The sequence below is a fragment of the Carlito syrichta genome, unplaced genomic scaffold, assembly GCF_000164805.1.
Source record: "Carlito syrichta isolate Samal-C Ts95f unplaced genomic scaffold, Tarsius_syrichta-2.0.1 Scaffold106330, whole genome shotgun sequence".
Taxonomy (NCBI): Eukaryota; Metazoa; Chordata; class Mammalia; order Primates; family Tarsiidae; genus Carlito; species Carlito syrichta.
Genome location: NW_007050426.1, coordinates 40,101 through 61,317, shown reverse-complemented (window position 1 = coordinate 61,317; position 21,217 = coordinate 40,101). Strand labels below are relative to the sequence as shown.

At 34.9% G+C, this 21,217-nt stretch overlaps 1 protein-coding gene across 1 annotated transcript in view; it reads left to right on the top strand.

The window, feature by feature from the left end:
* SRFBP1 (serum response factor binding protein 1) overlaps positions 1-20,958 on the top strand; it is a 63,700-nt gene extending 42,742 nt beyond the window's left edge. The window contains exons 5-8 of the mRNA XM_008067255.1: positions 13,447-13,528; positions 14,008-14,719; positions 16,611-16,648; positions 20,111-20,958. Coding sequence (XP_008065446.1) covers positions 13,447-13,528; positions 14,008-14,719; positions 16,611-16,648; positions 20,111-20,295 — 1,017 coding nt within the window. The 3' untranslated portion in view covers positions 20,296-20,958. The remainder of the gene's footprint in view (positions 1-13,446; positions 13,529-14,007; positions 14,720-16,610; positions 16,649-20,110) is intronic.
* The last annotated feature ends 259 nt before the right edge of the window (positions 20,959-21,217 follow it).

Sequence of the window (21,217 nt, the reverse complement as noted above, 5' to 3'; positions counted from 1 at the left end):
GACTCAGGGACTCCTAACTCAGCCTCCCGAGTAGCTCAGACTATGGGCAGGCACCACCATACCCAGCTAATTTTTAATTTTTTGTAGGATCAGGGTCTCACTATGTTGCCTAGGCTAGTTTCTAACTCCTGGACTAAAGCAGTCCTCTCACCTCAGCCTCCCAAAGTACTGAAATTACAGACATGAGCTACATTCCTGGCCTTATTTTGAATTTTTAAATATAGTATAACTACAAAAGCTAAACCATTACTATTGGATTTTATTTATCCTAGAGGAGAGAATATTTAGATTTAGAAGTTTGTACTGTTAAAGGATACCTGGAACAAATTACTTTCTATTTCTTTGTCATGCCTAAGAGAGAATTATCAATCCACTCACGTCATTAGAAGTTTGTGGCAGTGATTATTAATTGCCCTCATAGGGATATGAGAAATTATTGAATATTATAATCTCAAAGTGTTGAGAATGTTTCAGAGGGAATTCAAACATTAAAGAGGTCTTTGAACTGGGCGGTAATTAAGGTTTGTTTTGTATTGCTTTTTCCAGCCTTTAAGGAAAAATACTCTGATCCTACATTTATGTAGACTAACACTTACTTCTCTACAATTAATTGAGATTAGACATGTTAAATTTTAAGGTGTCTTATTGCAAGAAAGTTGTCCTGGTCAGAAAAGCAACACCAAAGTCATAAGCATGATTTTTCAGTAAATATTCTTATTCCACGTACTTCATTCCTACAGAGAAGGAAATTTTAGCCCTGTTATAGTTTTACGTTTATTGTCTGGTCTGTACCTCAGACAGAATAATGACATGTTGAACAGAATAGTGGTCATCATATGAAAATGGACACAGAATATTTGTTTTCTCTTGAGAGGTAAAAATATAATAATTTAGGATTTTTTACAAGAATAAATTATTCTGAATTTTCTGGTTGCTAACATCTAAAAGTAGTTCATTAATGTTTAACCTGTGGTGAGTTAAGAAGCACTTTATTTTTTAGTTTTCTGTACTGCTATGTTTCAATTTAAATTCTAACAGGAAAAAATGGCAACTTTTATACCTAATTTGAACTTGAAAATATCTAAAATAAAATATCCTATGTCTGTTTTTGTTTTTTTCACCAGATAGTTTTCACTTTGGAAGTTTAATATTAGTTAATGTATGTGTAATGTGTATAAAATCTGTTACTTCAGATATCTTTGATTCATAACCTTTGTTCAACCTTCCAGGCTGTGAAACATCATTTATCCTAAAAATAGAGAAACAAGTACCCTTATTAGCTTATTACTGTTGTTTTTATTAGTAAATTTATTTGTCTGTAACTAGATTTGTAGTCATGAGATTTATAATAAAAATTCAGATAGAAAGTTTAGGATTTGACTGAAGTATTGTCAAATAAAACCTGATTAAATTTCTGCTCTTTTTGTACCTTCTTTCAAACAAAAGGAAGGAAGGGAAGGTGGAAAGGGAGAAGGGAACAGAAATTTTGGTTCACAGTTATTTATGTAAACCTTGATGAATTCTGCTTAGGAATTATTTCAGATTCCTCTCAAGCTACTTGATTTCAGCTAATATTCAGTAAATATTATTACTGTTTTATTTAATTTGTGATTTTCTTCCATTGAATTTATGTTCATCCATATCATATACCATTAATAACTAAAGCCTTGAAAACAAAAATTAGATGGGCAATAGAGCATTGTGGAGGGGGACTGATTATATTTTAGGTTGTCATCGGAAGGGAATATACAGTAGAAGATACCGATACCTAAATGGAAATAGGTTTATTACGTCGAGCTCTGCACATTTGAGACTATCTTACTGTCTGAAGAGAGCAAGCAGAATTAATTTGCATAACATCTTACAATTTGCACAATTCTATATATCTTCTCATCTTAGTTTATCTTACAACAGTGATATCAAGCAGAAAACATTCTTGTATGTATGTATGCACACTTGCATGTGTATATTTGTATGTTGTAGTAGGACTGTCTTCAATTTTTAAGTGAGAATAGTAGATTGAAAGGTTAAGTAGCCTGGCTAATATCTATATGACTTTAGATCAGATAACAGAACTCTGACATTTCTAGACAGGTATTGCCAGGATCCCAGAAACTTCTCAATTCAACTTTTGTTTCATGCATAGTGCACAGCCAGACACTATGGAGAAAATGTAGGAAAAATAAGATGTAGTATATTTTCTAGAGTAGTATGTAATCTACTAGGAAATAAAAACAATTATATGAAGCAAATAGAGGATAAGAGGAAACAAGCTAATATTTAACACTACCAGTTACGACATGTGACAGGTACAATATATATGTGTGTGTATATGTGTTTATATACTTATAAGTATGTATAGCTCAGGAAAGACGATAATAATCCTATTTAATAGAATAGTCAACAGGCCCAGAAAAGTTAAAAAAAAAAACAACTATAGTCAGTTATTAAGAAATAGGGCCAAGCTAGGCGCAGTGACTCAAGCCTGTAATTCCAGCATTTTGAGAGACCAAGGTGAAAGATTGCCTGAGCTCACAGGTTTGAAACCAGCCTGGACAACTTGGTGAGACTTCATCTCTACAATAAATCAAAAAATATACCAGGCGTAGTAGCGTGTGCCAGTAACTTCAGCTACTTGGAAGGCTGAGGCGGAAGGATCACCTGAGCCCAGCAGGTCAAGGCTGTGGTGGCCGCGCAGTATGCCATTGCACTCTAGCCTGGGTGACAGAGTGAGACTCCAACTCAAAAAAAAAAAAGAAGAAAAGAAATAGGACCAGACACTGTGACTCACACCTGTAATCCCAGTGCTTTCAAAGGCCAAGGCAGGAGGATCACTTGAAGCCAGAAGTTTGAGACCAGCATGGACAACCTAATGGGACCCCATCTCTAAAAAAAAAAAAAAAAAGCCAGACATTGTAGGTAGTGCGTGTTTGCAAGGAGGATTACTTGAGCCAGGAGTTATCAGTTACAGTGAGTTATTATCGCACCATTGCACCCCAGCCTAGGTGACAGAATGAGACCCTGTCTCTACCAGTGTATGCCAGACTATATTTTAGATCTATGGCATCATAGAGATTATAAGAATTAAACAAAAACAGTTGCAGGGTACAGAATCAACATACAAAATGCAGCTGTGTTTCTAATTTACTTTTTTTATTGTAGTTATTATTGTTTCTAATTTACTTTTTTTATTGTAGTTATTATTGTTTCTAATTTACTTTTTTTATTGTAGTTATTATTGTTTCTAATTTACTTTTTTTATTGTAGTTATTAATGTTTCTAATAGTTTGGACTTTTGACCTTTTGCATTAAACATATAAGTGATTTGTATATCCTATTACAATATTAGGAGATTCTCAATTTGACTGTGTACTTACTTTACCAGTGAATTTTATACTCTGATAGAGTTTAGTGGGGGGGTGTTTTGGTTTTTGTTTTACTTTCAGCTCAAGGAACTCCCTTTTGTTTGGGGAAGTTTTTATTTCTCATTAATTTTTGAAGGACAGCTTTGCTGGGTACAATGTTCTTCTTTTTTTTTTTTTTTTTTTTTTTGAGTTGGAGTCTCACTCTGTCACCCAGACGAGTGCAGTGGCCGCTCCCGGCCACTGCAGCCTCGACCTGCTGGGCTCTGGCAATCCTTCTGCCTCAAAGCCTTCCAAGTAGCTGTAACTACAGATGTGCGCTACCACGCCCAACTAATTTTTTTTTATTTATTGTAGAAATGAGGACTCGCCAAGTTGCCCGGGCAGGTCTCGAACCCTCGGGCTCAGGCAATCCACTCACCTTGGCCTCCCAAAGTGCTGGGATTACAGGCTGAGCCACTGAGCCCAGCCTATAGTGTTCTTAGTTGACAGTTTTTTCCCATCAGTACTTTAAATATATCATCCCACTCTCTCCTGACCTATAATGTCTCTTCTAAGAAATTCACTACTAGTCTTATTGGTACTCTCTTAAATGTTATCTGCTTCTATTCTCTTTTTTTGATATTTTCATTATATGTGTTAGTATAGTCTTATTTGGATTGAATCTGATTAGAGACCTTTGACCTTCCTGTATCTGGGTAAATGAATATTTTTTTCCAAATTTGAGGCTTTCTGCTATTGTTTCTTTAGATAAGCATGCTACCCCTTTGTTTTTGTCCTCTTTATAAACTAAACATTTGCTCTTTTGATGCTGTCCTGTCATTCCCATAAGCTTTTTTCATTCCTTTTCTTTTTTCTCCTTTGACTATATCTTTTCAAATAACCTTTCTTCAAGTCCACACATTCTTACTTCTGCTTAACCAGTTCTGCTATTCATGTTCTCCATTGAATGTTTATTTTAATCCATGTATTTTTCACCTCCAAAATTTCTGTTTGGTTTTTCTAATATAATTTTAATCTTTCTGTTAATTTTCTTTTGGTATTTTATTGTTTTCTTGATATTATTAAGTTGTTTCTCTATATTTTCTTGATGTTCTCTAAGCCTTCTTAAAAATAATTATTTTTTTCAGCCAGTTCCCATATCTTCATTTTTTTGGGGTCAGCTACTATTGCATTGTCTTCTTTTAGTAGTGTTATATTACCTTGGTTTTCCCTGTGTGTTGTTGCCTTATGTTGATTTCTGTGTATTTGCAAAAATAGGGACTTATTTCAGTCTCTGCATACTTGTTTTATCTGGAGAGTACTTCTCCAGTCAACCTTTCCAGAGTTTCTGGGCGGGCTGTCTGGCATGATCCAAAGGGTGACTTGCTATTGGAATACCTGGGCAGCCTGGCCTGTGACTGAGTTGACAGGTGGCCTAACCTGGCACCTGGGTCTGTGGGTAGAGCCTGAACCATGAATCCATGGGTGCTGGAGACATGGTCAATAGGGATAATCTTGGAGCCTTGGTCCACAGGGTTTGACCCGACACTGGAGCTTTCTGTGTGAGCCTGGACCCTGGGTCTGCTAGAACAGGCCTGTACTATTGATTTTCCGGAGCTGAGTTGTTTTCACAGATACCAGCATGGAGTCTGGGTCCATGGGGCTGATCTGAAGCTTAGGATTGCCGGGGATTTCATGGTTCCAGGAGCCACGGTGCTGGTCTGGATCCTGGGGTCAAGGGAACAGGCGTAGAGTCTCTGACTTTTGGTGCCATCCTAAAAGCTGAATGTGCAAACTACTAGGCTAGAGGTTAGGTCCACAAAGGCTGATCCTGGGGGCTCAAGGGCCAGCCTAGGATCTGGGTACATGGGTTGTCCTGCACCTTGGGTCCATGTGGACTGGACCAACACTGCAGTCTACTTGAACAGGCCTGGATCCTGAGTCTGCTGGAGTATAGGACAGCAGGTACCAACCTGGAGGGTGGTGCCTTGGACACCAGCCTGGCACTGGATAAGTATGGAACCTGTCTTGTTTTTGTGATGAAGGGTGCTGACCTTGTATTGGGGCAGGCCTGAAGCCTGGGACCATAGAAGTATCTTGGTGTTGGATAGGCATGGATCCTGGGTCACAAGGGTCACCCTAGTGTTTGGGTGGGCCTGATGCCTGAAGTTGTGGGAGCTATTGGTAATGGGTTCAGTCTAGACCCTAGAGTCTCTGAGACCTACCTGGACGTAGGGTAGGTCCTGAGACCAAATCCTATCTTGTCAGCTATGAGGGCCAGCTTGGAGACTATTTGAATGCGCCAACCTGGAGTCTGGAACCACAAGTGCTGTCCTAATGCTAGGGCCTGACCAGCACGAGGGCATGTCAAGAGGCTGAATCCTCCAGTCAGGCCTGGAGACTGGAGTCACAAGTGCTGGCCTGATTCTTGGGCCACCCTGAAGCTTGGGGTTGTGGGGGCCATCTTCTGCTGAGGGCAGTCCAAAGCCTCAGGCAACTGAGTTTGGCCTGGTGGTGTATCCAGAGTATACAATTTGCTACACAGGCCTAAAACCTGGGGTATAGAATCTAGCCTGGCTCTGGGGTGGGTTTGGAGTTTCAGTCTTTGGGTGCCATCCTGTAGTCTGGGACTCTGGAGACTTTTTTGCTGCAGGATTTTACTGGGCTCTGTTTTGGGCTCCTGGCCACTTTTTCTCTCTCCCCCACATGGAAGGGTTGTCTCCCAATGCTCTGCTGCCAGGCTTGGGGGGAAAGTAACACAGATAATATAAAACTATCCTTCCTACTCTCTTCAGTGTGTCTTTTGTTATTTCTGTGCTATATCCAGGTGCTATAATCTCTCACCTGGTTTCATTAGCTCTTACAAATATATTTTTGTGTATGGTTAGTATTTTTACAAATCAATGTTTCTGCAGGAGGTGAACACTGCACAGTCTTATTCTGCCATCTTACTGATGTTCAACACTGTGAACATTCTTATATATTTCTTTTGGGGCATATACCTAAAATTGAAGTGGCCTGGTTGTGGAATATGGCATGTGTCATGAACTGGGGACAAAAACCAAATGTTATAACAAAAATTAACCTTTTACCATTATTAGGAAATTATAAGAGTTTTAGAAGCTCTGACCAGTAATCAGGACAATGACCAAATATATATATACTATCACAATATCACACATACGTTCAACTTAGTAGAAACTGCTTGTTTCTACTAAGTTGATAGATAAGTTTATACTCCGTGCAGTGTATGAGAGTTCTAGTTGAAGTTGTTATTGCTAATCTTTTTCATTTCCGACATCCTAGTTAATGTATACTATCAATTTTGATTTTCATTTCCTCATTGACATGTCATCATTTTGTATAGTCATTTGTATATCCTCTTTTTGAAGTGACTGTTTTTATCTTTTCTTTAATCATTATTTGGTTTGTTTTCTTACTTATTTCTAAGAGTTCTTTACATATTTTTGCAAGAGTTCTTTTTCAAGTTGGAAATAGCTACTTTTATTATCTGACTTCTTAATCATATTTTTGATGAATATAAATTCCTAATTTGAATTAGTCTTCTCTTTTCCTTTTTCTTTCCTTTTTTCATATTTTCTGTCTACTTTTATTTAGTATTTTCTTACTATATTTATGATGCCTTAAATTCTTTTTGAAACTAGGAGGTAGAAAATAAACATAAAAACTGATTATTTTAAAACTCACAGAAAGCATTCCATTCTTTGTTACATGAATGGATAGATAGATGCATGGAAAGCTCTTGGTAAGTTTTCTGAGTAGGTAGCCACAAATGATTAAAATGACTGTACCTTTGTGTGTGTTTATCTTTGTAGTTTATAAATGACCATGGTCCTGAAAGGATTGTCTTACATGCTTCTTGTCCATTTACTATTATCTCAGGCAAGTCAAGTTATTGGAAATAGTCCATGATCTCCAATAATGGCAATGATGATTCTCAAAATTTCTCAAGGGAGGATATATTGAGCCAAGTTTGTCTTAGGAACTTATGCTTTCTATATGTCCTCAACATTTTCCATTTTTCCTCTAGAAACTGAGTGCCAATGTGGAACATTGCATCCTGGCATCATCAGCTATTCTACAGTTCTTTCTTGGCACTCTACTCTATCTTTCCTTTTCACCTTCCCTTCCCACTAACACCACCACCAGTACCAAATTATAATATCCAAAGACCAATAAAATCGTGGTAAGTATTATAGAATTAAGTTATATCACATCACTACTGAAAATTTTGATTTTTTTATTCCTTTCTACCCTTTTGATTCCCTCCAGCATTCATTTTCTTCTGTCATATTTTTGACTCCCTCTGGCTTTGTAATGTTAAAAGGGCAGATTCTTTTTAACTGCTTTTTTTTTTATTAGAGGGAAGTTCATTTTGGCCTCTGCTTGCCTAGAATTCATTACAATTAGTACTTGGAGTTCAGCATCATCTTCTATTTTTTTGTTGTTGTTCTTATCTCCTTTTATGTGGTGGTTCTTCCTTAATTGACTGTAGGACATATACATTCTTTGTTGTGGAACCAATAAATTTAGAGAGTGATCTACTCCTGGAAATAGGACTGAGGAAGGATGTAACTGGGGTTTCATACAATTTTTCACTGAAGATAAGCACTATCCCTTAAAAGCAGACCCTGTGACTTAAGAGAATAGAGCATTCGTTGGATACTCTCTCCTTTCAAGCAGAAAAGAAATACCCTTTCCACAATGCTATTGCTTTCTTCAATTGATTGAGAAATGTTTAGTTTGGGTGATTAAGTTTAGATTGGCTTTATCATTTGTGCTTATTTGCCTTGCCTTCACAGATAACATTTTCTGTTTGCATGTGTTAAATTAAATTTCTCATAAAATCTTATTTGATTGTCACACAAAACTGTATTCATATATATGCCTAGTTTTCCATGTTATTTTAAATTTTCTATAACATAGGAACATTTAGTAGACAATATGGGAGAGTATAATTCTTTTTCCTTACTGTGAGAAATACTTCATCTATTTTCTGCATCTAATTTAAAAACCTTGGTTTTTATTATTTTTATGTATTATAATTGAGACTTTAAAATGTTTTTTTTGTTACCTCCTAAGTATCTATGCTTAGCTTGCCACAGTTCTTCTGATCTAGCCATGTGGACTATTTCCTATTATTCTGCTAAATGTTTTTATAAGTACAAATATTAATATGTGGACTTATATCATTAAATAAACCTAAAATTGAAATTAAGTTTAATAAATATTAAAAGCACTGCTACTAGCATTCTACTTCTGCCAGTTCATTTAGAGTCAGTTTGTTTTAGGCAGCATTTGGAAGGATTTAACATTTCTTATAAGAGATTCTTTTCATTTTTAGACTGTTTACATTCAAAGGTGCATCCTTAAAATTCTTTTCAAAATTGAACACCAATGCCTTTGTGTTCACAATAAATACCCAAATGCCAAAATAAAAATTTTCCATTAAAAGATGAGGTATTTCCCCTTTTTTATTTAATTTATTTGAAATGGAAGAAACTGGAGGTGTGTGAAAACCACAGTTTCCTGAGAATTTTCCATGGCAAACATTGTGTCAACTTTAAATAAGGAAAACTGTGGTTCTTTTTCATACCTCCGAATATTGTGAAGACTTTTTCATGCAGGTGTAAAAACTGTTCATAGAGACTATTTAGTAGCCTTTTGAGCTTCAAAATAAATTTATTTAAGATGTATCACTGTATTTGTATTCCTTTCATAAATCTTCATAACATTTTTTATGTCTTTTATGAAGTTTATCATGTTCCACCTCGAATTAGTTATTTGTGCATTTGTCTTAGCTTGTTAAATTAGAGCAACACTGTGACCTTCAAAGATGATCTCTGTCATTATGTGTAAGGCAATGTCTTCACATAATAAGGACTTAGTATAATACAGAGAGAGAGGAGATAAGCGAGGAAGGAAGATGAGCAGGAGGCAAATAAAGAGGGAAAAAAGAATTGAAGTCTCTCAAAGCAGGGGCTGCCCTACTCATTCTTACGAGGTTCTGCACTTAACCTATTGCGGTAAGCAAGATGCAAACACTGTCACAACTCAGCAGACTCAAAATACTACAAAAGGAATGAACATGAACCTGCTTGCTTTATAAGCCCCTTTTTAAAATGTTTACATTTCATTTCTTTCACAAAAGATTTTGAAGGGGGCTTTACACAGTGCAAAAATCATTGAGTTGGGTTACAAAATGAGAAACTTAATTTAAATAGTTTAGAAGAAAACTTATGGAACATACTAGACTGAATTCAGAAATTGATTTTGAATTCTAGCTTGTTCCTAACTGACTAGGTAATCTTGAAATCAAGTCTGTACTGTTAGTCTAACTGGTTGATAAAATCTGTGGTCTATTTCTTCTTTAGCTCTTGTGGAAATTGAATTTTAAAAATCAAGTGAAAGGTTTTTCTAAGGAGAAAATTCTTAAGAATAAAAAAATTTTAAGATAAAAATTGCTTTCAGTAATAAAAGAAAAAACTTAAAATGTTAAATTTGACAGTTTTTACTTAGAATAAAAACTTTAAATAATTTATGTAATTTGCAAACTTGATATGTCTGAGACTTCCTTTTTTTTTTTTAAGATGAACATTGATTATGTTATAGTGAGTGACTAATACTTTTCTTTTTGCATTATATTTCTGATTTCTATAGTTTATAATTGTGTTTATTTTGTTAATTTTCTATCTTATCTCTATTGTAACACCAAACTCTCTATCAGTTATTGAAATGTCCTCTCAAGATACTCAACACAATGGGTATTCTAAACCTACATCTCCTGTCACCATCATCTTGGGGAATTCCTTATATCCTATGCCTTTCTTATCTGTATCCTTTTTCATTTTTGAAGAGCCTATAGCTTCTTGGACAGAAAGATACAAGGGATGTTATTTATTTATTTATTTTTAGTTAAGTTCTATTGTCCAGGCTGGAGTGCAGTAGCACGCTCACAGCCACCATAGCCTCGATCTGCTGTGCTCAAATGATCCTTTTGCCTCAGCCTTCCAAGTAGCTGGAACTACAGGCATGTGGGATGTAATAAAAAAAAAAAATTGCATATCTGAAAGTATTTTTCTTCTTCCCTAGGTTGGAAATTATTTTTCTTTGGAATTTTAAAAGCATTAGCTGCTTTATAGTTTTTGACTTCTAGAATTACTATTGTGAACCATTCAATTTCTATATCTTTTAAAATTTATTTTCTGTTGACTTGGTTTTTCTCTCTGAAAGTTTATAGTCCCAATACTCTGATGTGACTCTATTTTCATATATTGTTTTTGTGTTTTTTGTTTTGTTTTGGCTTGAGTTGAGGGTCTCACTGACATCCAGGCTGGAGTGCAGTGACACAATCACAGCTCGCCACAGCCCCAACCTTCTCAGTTCGGGCAATCCTTCCACTTCAGCCTCCCAAATAATTTGTACTACAGGTGTGCACCACTACACCCAGATAGTTTTTTAAATATTTTTAGAGATGAGGTCTCAGTATGTTGCCTAGGCTGGTCTTGAACTCCTGGGCTCAAGCAATCCTCCCGCTTTGACCTCCCAAAGTGTTGGGGTTACAGACTTGAGCCACTGTGCCTGCTTTATGTATTGTTTTGAATCTTTTTAGCCTGAAAAATTATGTTCTTCATTGGGATTTCTGTTTTCTAGCGTTTAATGTGCAGTCTGTAAAACTAAAGCACACATTTGGCCCATGCCTTTAGCAGCCTAGCTTGTTGCTGAGTGACTCGGGATACTAGCAGTAGACTTCCTTCCTAGGATGTCTCCTGTCTCTCCAAGTTAGATGAAATGGGTAAGCAAACCTGTATTGCATCAGGAAACACAGCAGTGGGCTGAAGAAACGGGGTTGACTTAATACTGTACTTTCTGAATGGTCTACAAGTAGATGACATTTCTTAGTAAATGTTAAGCAGAAACTATATCTAAGTCAGAATCAAAATGCATCTTTTTCCTAAGGCTACCATAACAAAGTACCACAGACTGGAGAGGTCAAAACTACAGAAGTATATTTCTTACAGTTCAGGAAGCTAGAAGCCTGAAATTAAGGTGTTGGTAGGACTGCACTTCCTTGGGATCTCTGGAGATGAAACCTCACTTGTGTTTGTCAACTTCTTGTGTCTTCCACAGCCTTCCTTGGCTTGTGGTAGGATAACTCCAATCTCTGTCTCAGCCTTTCCATGATCTTTGCTCTCTGTCTTTCTGTGCCCCCATATCTAAATGTCCTTTTCCTTAAATGAGCACCCATCATACTGGATTTAGGACCCACCCTAATCCAGCATTATTTTATCATAATTTCATCTGCAAAGACTTCGTTTCCAAATAAGTTCACATTCTGACCCTCAGGCAGACATGAATTTTGAAGGGACACTATTCAACCTCATACATAAATATACAGGAGGTGGTCCTGGCATAGGACTTGCACTAGGTATAATGAAAAAAGTTATCCTTTGAGTGATGTTACTCAAAAGTCCCCCCCAAAAAATAGATGGCAACTGTCATTATGTTACATTTATTTAGGTAACCATACATTTATATTACTGAGTGAAGGAGGAAGAGTCTTATATTCGTCTAGTAGCCATGAAGGATACATTTAGAATAGAAACATTTGAAGCTGGTTGCTCTACTTGTACACACTAGTGAAATTCATTCACTTGCTTTATTAAATGTATTTTTGAGTGCTTCCCTTTACTAGTCACTATTCTAGGCACTGAATCTCCAGCAGTGAGGTAAGCTAAGTCTCTAACGAACGTATCTGCACTGGCATGCAGTGTTAAGTGATGAGAAGTAAATACAGAGTGATGGAAGGTGTCCTGCTAGCTGAGATGACATTTGATCAGAGACCTGAATATAGTGAGATGGTCAATTGTATATATATTTGGGAGTAGAGTAGTCCAGATAGAGAATAGATTGCATTGGAATGGCCTGAGCATCAGAAGACAATAAAGCTTAAAGAACAGATTTGGAAATAGTATGAACTGAATTGCATTTCTAAATATCACAGGCTGCTATATGGAAAATAGACTATTGAGAGACCAATATGCAACAGAGACTGAACAGATATGAGCTTACGTTGGTCCAGTGACAGGTGTTGGTGATTTGGTCAAAGGTAATAAGAGTAGAAATGGTGAGAAATGACTGATTCAGGATATATTTTGTATTTGGAACCACAGGATTTGCTGAGGAATTTATTGTGAGATATGAGGGAAAATGAAATATTGTGGAAGAATCCTTAGAGTTTTAGGCCTGAGCAACCAGAACAATGGAAATTACGTAAATAAGATGGAAAAGCTATATATAGGTAAAGCAGATTTGAGAGGAAAATCAAAGAATTATGTTTTGATATATCAAATAGATGTCAAGTTAAATGGTTGAATATAGTAGTCCAGAGCTCAAGTTGGAGCTAGAGGTAGAAATTCATAAGTTTTCAGCCTATGTATAACATTTAAAGCAATTAGCCTGTATTATGAGGTTTGAAGTTTCCAAATTTATAAATACAGTAAATACATATATCTATTCTCATTCAGTTATCAAATATTTCTAAAGTGTTGAGTGTAATCTAGGCACTGGGTTAGGTCCTAAAAATACAGCAGTGAAAGTAGACATTCAAATATAAATATATAGCATTAAATAATTTCTAGGTTCTCCATTAAATATTGCTTCAAATATTACAGTCGTCACAAATTGTCTGTATCACTCAGCTTAGCAAATAAATATGTTATTTGATTCTTTTATATTAATTTAGTTTTAATTACTTGATTTAACCGCTTTGAAAGCAAAAGCTGTGTTACTTAAAATATATGTATATATTATACATGATGCTTGTCACAATTCTGGAAACATTAAGTGTCCAAAGAATATTTATTAATTGATTTCATGATCACTTTAATTGTTGAAGGCAGTAGTATTTTTGTCACCATGATCTTTGTCTTTTGCATGGATTATACAAATAACCTCAGAATATTATCAAATTCTGGTTCCTAACTCTAATTTAAAAGTAGATTTACTTTCTTCACTTCCAGTAGTGCCAAGTTATTTTTCTTTATTTTATTCACATACATTTATTTCCTTCAATTTGCAGCCAGATTCTACTGCAACTGAGAGAGCAATTGCCAGACTAGCAATACACCCTCTTCTAAAGAAAAAGATAGATGTGCTAAAAGGTATGAACTAAATGACTTTTAAGCCATATACTTAAAGCATTGATTTTTGGATAATGGCTATTCATTTTTTTTAATGTTTTATGGTGCTTTTCACTCCTAAGGATTTTTTGTTTTATGAATGTAAATTTCTAGAAAGTATTTGATGTCTGGAGAAAAACTAAATCTGCTTTTTTTTCTAAATTCTAATGTATTAATATATAATATGTGTTATATAAATATATTTTTGCATATAATATATACATGATAAACTTGAATACAGTTGGGACTCATTACTTTTGCTTTAGCCAAATATTTTTATTTATATACATGTATTATGAAATCTATTTATAAAGTTAAATGCTTTTGTCACAGGTTATTGTTATAATGTAAATTCCAATTGTCTTCTTAAATGTTTCTGAATAATTTTGAAAATACTCTACTGAAACAATAATGTTTCATGTTTCAATGTTAAAACAAGTCATGCACTATCTTTCTTGCAGCTGCTGTGCAGGCTTTTAAAGATACAAGACAAAATGTTGCTGAAGTTGAGTCACCAAAAAATGCCTTAGAAGAAAATCATTCTGAGGATACATTGTGTTCAAGTGATAATGAAAGTAAGTTACGTCATGAAAGAACTATTTGTAGTGAGCAAAAAATGAAGAAATCCAAAATACTTGCGAGGAAACCAGTAAATAATTCAAAGGAAAAAATGGCCAAGATGGAACACGGACCCAAAGCAGTGGACATTCCAAATTCTCCATCTAAGCCTTCAAAAAGTGATCCTGTGGTTTCCTCTGAGCCCAAGAATACTTCTGCTGACCCCAAACTGAAAACACTAAGTCAAACCAAAAGAAAGAAAAGGTCTGATAACTCGCTTAGTGGTAGCAGTGATGGCGAAGAAGAATTACATGAAGAGAAGGAATATTTTGATGATAGTACAGAAGAAAGGTTTTACAAACAGTCTTCCATGTCTGAGGATAGTGATAGTGGTGACGACTTCTTCATTGGGAAAGCCAGACGGACACGAAAGAAGGAAAGTAGTTGTCATTCTTCTGTTAAGGAACAAAAACCTCTCCAAAAAGTGTTACCAAAAAAAGATGCACATGAAACTCATTGGGATATAAGAAGTGACAAAAATAAACAAAGTACAGATGCCCGGAAGTTAGAGTCAGTGTTTTTTCACACTTTATCTGGATCTAAAGGCTCTAGAAGGTAAGTTTATTTTTCTGTTATAAAATAATTATTAGGTATTTTGTTAAAAGATAAGAAATATCTACATGTTCTTAAAATGAGGGAAGAGACTGTAATTCTAGTTTGTATGACTCATCCTGTTTTTAAACTTGGCCCCCTCCAAGTTGATAGTGGGATAATATATACAAATATACATACGGTGTTGCCACATTTGTCTAGCTTCATCAGAAAATGAGACGTTATAGCCAAATAATGTGCCTATCTAATTTAAGTTTTATTCCCTGTTTTCCAAGTTTTGAGTTAGTTTTTGATGGCCCACTTTTGAAAACATTTTCTATATCTCTCTTTTTAAACTGAATTTTCTGAAAAGTATATGGTGTTTTGGGGTTTGTTGTTGTTGTTGTTTTGATAGCACAGGGACCATTCTTGTAAACTTCAGTCATTTTACTGTCTACTTCCATTTCAGTATATATGGGGAGATCCAAAAAACCTGGAATTTATTTATTAAAATTTATGTATTTATTCTTACATGTTTAAACTTCAGGCACCTTCAAGTACTCTTCATTTGATGCAGTTACACCTATTGAGACAATTTTTCCACTGCTTAAAACAGTTTTTGAACTCATCAATTTTGATGCCTTATAGTTTTTCTGCTGTATTTCGTTTTGCCTCTTTCACTTCAACAGAACATTTTCCTTTGAGGACTTTTTTCATCATGGAAACAAAGAAAAAATGTCGCTGGGGCAAGATCTGATGACTAGGGAGGGTGGTCACAGGGATCACGCTAATTTTGGTCAAAAACTGCTGAGCACTCAGCATGGTGTGAGCAGGAGCGCTCATAAGTCACCCATGATATTGCTTGTCAGCCTTTTGGCTAAGATCATGTGTAGTCACCCATCACAAAGTAGGCAAATGCGTTGGAAGAATCTCCACAAAAAATTCACTGAAGCCAAGCACAGCCTCTCACAGCAATGCTAGCTGGTACACTGATGCTGATGGGTTTCTAAGACACCTAGTGGAGAAAACCTGTACTACAAGGGGCCTGCCCTCCAAAAGATAATTCTGTTTTTTGCGGAGTCTCCCCCCCAGTATAAGGCTACTTACCTTAAAACTGAGTTTTTCCAGAATACTTTATATTTGGTGATGTTGCTGTCTCCATCCCTGCTGGTAACCACCACTTTTCATAGCTGTTCTGTTACAAATCATTAAGTTTAACGTCGTTTATAATTCTAATCTGATAGAGGATATCTTCACAGTTTAGAATGAAAATTATGGTTAGCTAATTTCTTCAGTAACAGCTGTTTTCTTCACTGAACTGTTTTTGTAAATTTTTGTAAAACAGGAATATTCTTTAATGAAATAGAAAAATGGGGTGTAGAAATTTTCCAAAAATGGAAGAGAATGGAAAAGACATAAAAACATCTTTGGAGCCTTGAAAATAATTAAAATATTTACTTATAGCTTCCAAACCTACCTCAAGAAGCTGTATTTTTCCTCTACATTTGAAAATAACACATTACCATCCCTTTCCTTTCCCATTAAATATAGATCTTAATTTTTGTTGTATAATGCTTATTCTTCCTATGGGAAAACCTTAGAAATTATCTGGATAGTCACCAAGAGTAGAGACAAGGTAACCAAGATAGGATATTTTTCAGTTGCAAGCAGATGTCTCTGTAAGGCTGATGAGAGAAAAAGACCCTCATATGTCTTTTAGTAATATTGGAGTCTAACAACCCTTTGTTGTAGCTAAAACCTGGAGTTTTCCTAATTATTTTGTCGATTGCTGGTGGGATGAAAGAGTATGATATACCTTGAATGAGTTTTGTAATCAGTTTTATTATGTTATCTTCTTAAGATTAAAGGATTTATTTATCTTTTAAAAATTATAATACTGTTTTTCTTCTTTTAGAGATTACAAAGAACAGCCTCCAAAGAGCAAAACCCTTGGTATGTATTAAGGCTACCTAACCCACATTTGCAATTAAGCTGTGTTTTACCAAAGTGGAAGGGTGAAAAATTATGGTTATTTGATACTGCCTGAATGAATTATGTACCCACAGAAATGGAAACAGAGCATCTTGCAATTATCAATATAATTTTTTATTGTTTCCCTATGTCCTGACAATGGGAAAGATTTAGACAAAGTAAACAGTTATACACTTAATCACTTAATGCCATACCATTAAACATTCAGTAACAAGTTTATTACTCTCTGAGTTGAGAATAAAATCAGAGTACTTTCAGATTAAGTTATAACAAATTAAAGGTTATTCTGTTTGGGAGGGCTGACTTCTCACACAGTACCAGACTTTCTCTGGCTTAACATAATAAAAGCTTATTTCTTATTCATATCACAGTCTATCATGAATCAGCAGAAAGTCTCTGTTCCACATGGTCATTCAAGGATCGGGCTTCCTCGATCTTTTCGTCCCTTCTTCCCCTAGATTCTAAATACTCTCCATTTGCCAATAGAAGAAAAAGGAGTACATGGAGAATTTTGCTGGAGGTTTTCATGATCCTCTCTTGAAAGTGGCAGAAATCAGTTCTGCTCTCATGTCCAGTATTTAGTAACATGGCCCTTACCACAAAGAAGCTTGGAAATGCCATCTAACGTATGTCTAGAAGAAAAAAGGAAGTGGAATTTCTTGAGCACATTAACTTTTTCTGCCACTGACCATCCTTTCTATCACCAGATGCCAATTTCATGTTTCTTCCTACACATAGGGCAGTATACTTACCTCTTTTCCAAGAAAACCACTCCAAAGTTGCAACTAGTCACTACATCTAGCTCAGAGACAGGGATCACTGACTGACTCCTCAAAGTCAGGTGACATTTGTACTAAAAAGAAATACATATCATGGTATACCAGCGTATACCAAGGTAACCACAGTAAAAACTCTCAGTCAGTTAAGGGAAAAATGGAAGGCACACAATAGGTTTCCTACCTGAAATTCTGCTAAGCAAAGATTCTGAAGGCTCTGAGAAGAATTTATTTATCCATTAATCGCTCTTGTTGGTCCCCGACTGCCTTCTTGGGAGGGTCTTTGTTTCTTGGCCATATCTGAAATGAGTATTTAGTATATCTTCCAAGTCACTGGTACAAAATAAAGTCCTGGAGATTGTTGAAGTCTAATGTCAAAGATTTTTTCCAGCCTAGACTTTTGATTTCTCTCACTATATTCTTCTTCAAAAACTTAGTGGATTTCTGACCTTTTGTTTCCATTGTTATCCATGGCCTAGTGACCATACTGAAAATTCTTTCCTGGTTCTCAAACTTGCCTTATTTATGTTTGATTGTATTTTGTTTTGTTTTTTTCCTACCCCCACTGTCATTCAATGTCTGCTGCATTAAGACTTACAAGGTTTGGATGGGAAGGCCATACCTTATTCTTGAGTCTCTGTGGGCCTGTATTTCTTAAAACCATTCTCAGTGTTACAGCTTACTACTTGGGAGGCAAAAGCTTTTCTAAATCTTGAGTTCTCAAATATCTAGACTCTTTCTTCTGTCCGTTTTTTTTGCTTGTTTATTTTGGGTTTTTTTTAGTACATTATCAAGGATGGCCAACATTATACTAACTTGTTTACTCTTTCCAACCATTTACCCTTGTACTGCAAACTCCAAAGGTATGTGGCCTGCTTCCCAAGTTATCACTGGCAACAGTTTCACCTATTTCTTTAGCATATAGGTTGCTCACCTCCCAGTCCTAGTTATTCATTTCTTTACCATCTACCACCAAACTGCTGAGTCAATGCCAAATTTTTGTGTTCTTGTAATGACTGTATCTTACTTCAGCGTACCAATTTCAGTATTATTCCTAGTAGACCACCTACTATAACAAGTAGTTACCAAATCTCAGTGATTTATTGCTCATCCATCAATCTGTCTGCTCATTGTCTCATTCCATTTTTGTGTCTCTGCATCCTCTGTATTCTATGCATTTTTTTCATTCATCGGTGATCGAAAGAGAAATGACAGAAGATCAAATATGAGGCTTTTATGGTCCAGGCCTTTTACTCACATTTCATTGGCCATAACTCTGTTAGTTACATGGCCTCACCTAACTGCAGCAAGAATGGAAAATATATTCTGGTTTTATACCTAGAAGGAAAATAATACAGGGTTTGACAAAAACATGGCAAATATACCTCATTTACCATATATTCACAAGCTTCAGGTGACTATAAATATAAAGCACTTCTACCTTTTCTCAATGAGAAGAGCCAAGTAAAAAGGTTTTGTGTTTTTTTCTTTTGCTTATCTTTTATATTTAAAATATCAGTTTATTTACATATACAACTTTAATTTATATAATATTATAAAATAATACATTCATTTAGAAATACTGCCTTATTTATGTCTTATTTTTCTGGAGAGAGTTTTATTTAAACTTTTCATCACTAGAGCCACTCTTTGAATAATCTAACAGATTCCTAGAGTATATGTGATTTGTGCAAGATGTGGGATAATTTTATTTCTGTCTACATGGTGTTTTAGAAATATTATCCCAAACTATATACTTGATGCAAAATATTATGGCATGTGCATTTTAAAGAGGTCTTTAAAAGACTTTTGGCAATTATGCCTAACTTACAATAGAGCAGTTATACACCCTAAGCACTGATTAATAAGTCTCTGTCATTTTTTTCTTTCTGATTCCATCAGCTACGTTTTATAAGCATCCAAAATATGCATTGATTCATGTCTTTTCATGCTAGTATTTCTTGCTCAAACAGTACTTGAACAGTATATGTTCGAAATCATATAAAGTGTCTCATAATATAAGATATTGTAGGAACTGGAATACAAGTTGCCATCCTTATATCTGGAGGATAACATAAATAAAAAAGAACTTTGTTTTATATTTTTTAGTAGACTTTATAATAATTTACCTTGCAACAACAACTTTTGGTTCAATAACAGAAGAGGGTGGAACCAACTTATAGCCCTTTAAAAAAATAAATAAATCCCATCAGCATTGTCAGACTCGGTGTCTTAGCTAAGACATGAATTTTTTGGCTACATCTTCTCCATACACAGATACCATGCTTGATATCTGTGATGTTCCTTTGAAAATACAAGATGCCAGGTTTTCAGGCCTTTTAATGTTAGCTGTACTGAGGCTTCTTCCTTTTTGTCATTGTTAATAAGGCAGCACAGCATATATTATGAGGTACTTAATAAACATTTACTTACAGAGTTAGAAACTGTAGCGAAATTGACTGCTCATGTGTAGATTTTTTATTTCAAATTATTATCTGTTGGACTTCAATTTTAAATTGTAAGGTCCTTCATTTAAGAAAATAAAATTTAATTTTTTAGCACTGGTTTGTAGAAGATGAAATCTATTTCTCCTGTATGCTTTTTGGGTATGTAGCTAGTTTAAAGTAATTTTGTTTTCTCTTCCTAGATTTTTCACAGAGTGGACCTCAGATCAAGAATCAGTTTGATAAGAAGCCACAAAGAGGACTTGAAAATACAAAACAGCAATTGCAGCTGCCTCTTCATCCTTCATGGGAAGCAAGCAAAAGGCGAAAAGAACAACAGTCTAAAATTGCTGTGTTTCAGGGGAAAAAGATTACATTTGCTGATTGATTAGTGCCTCTTTTTGTGAACTTTTCTATCTAAAAATTATTTTTCTTTTTTTTTAATTAGTCTGTTATTTAAACTTGAATAAGTCTATTGGAGAAGAGAATTATAGAATGTTTGTTTTTGTTTTTAAGTAATTTCAAGTTTACGTTTATTTTTTTACAAATCAAATTTGTAATTAAATTGATTTTTAATTAGTATCCCCCATACTGTTTCCTCTATAAAAGAATTTTGGAATCATAGTGATCTCAGATTTTCTCATGTGTGTTTATCATAATGTATATTTCGTTCATTTGGCTGTTTTTTTGCCTTGAAAATAATGTCAACATATATTTAAAATAATAATGGAAAAAGAAGAAATCATATTTATTTAAAATAGATCAGATCACCTCTCACCTTTATTAAAAATTATTCTTAGCAAAACTAAGAATAGTAACTTTTATTATGGATATACAGATAAGTTATGCAAGTAAATATTAATTTTATCATAGTTTTAATTACTTGTGATCATGCACAGAAATTTTTGACTGTTCTTAAATAGTTTTCCAGGACAATTTCCAATTTCTTAATTATGTTTCATTTACTTAGGCAAATTGTTTAAATGTAGCAACACAACCAAAAACTGGTTTTATGTTTTACTGCATATAAATATGTTCATTAAATCAAACATGTAAACTACCTAGTTATTTGACCATGTGTGGTTATAAAAATTTTTTGAGGAGTTATCGTTTGTAATTTATAAGAACAAATTTTGAAGAGGTTGGGTTAAAAGAGTCTTTCTGCTGATGGCTAAACAGAGAGGTTAAGAGATGAGTCACTGAGGAAGGGACTACTTTATACATCACAGTTCTGCTGCTTAGAAGGAAAAAAGGATTTTTGAAATCCCTTCCGATGTTTCACTTTTGCTACTCTGGGAGAAATTAAACAT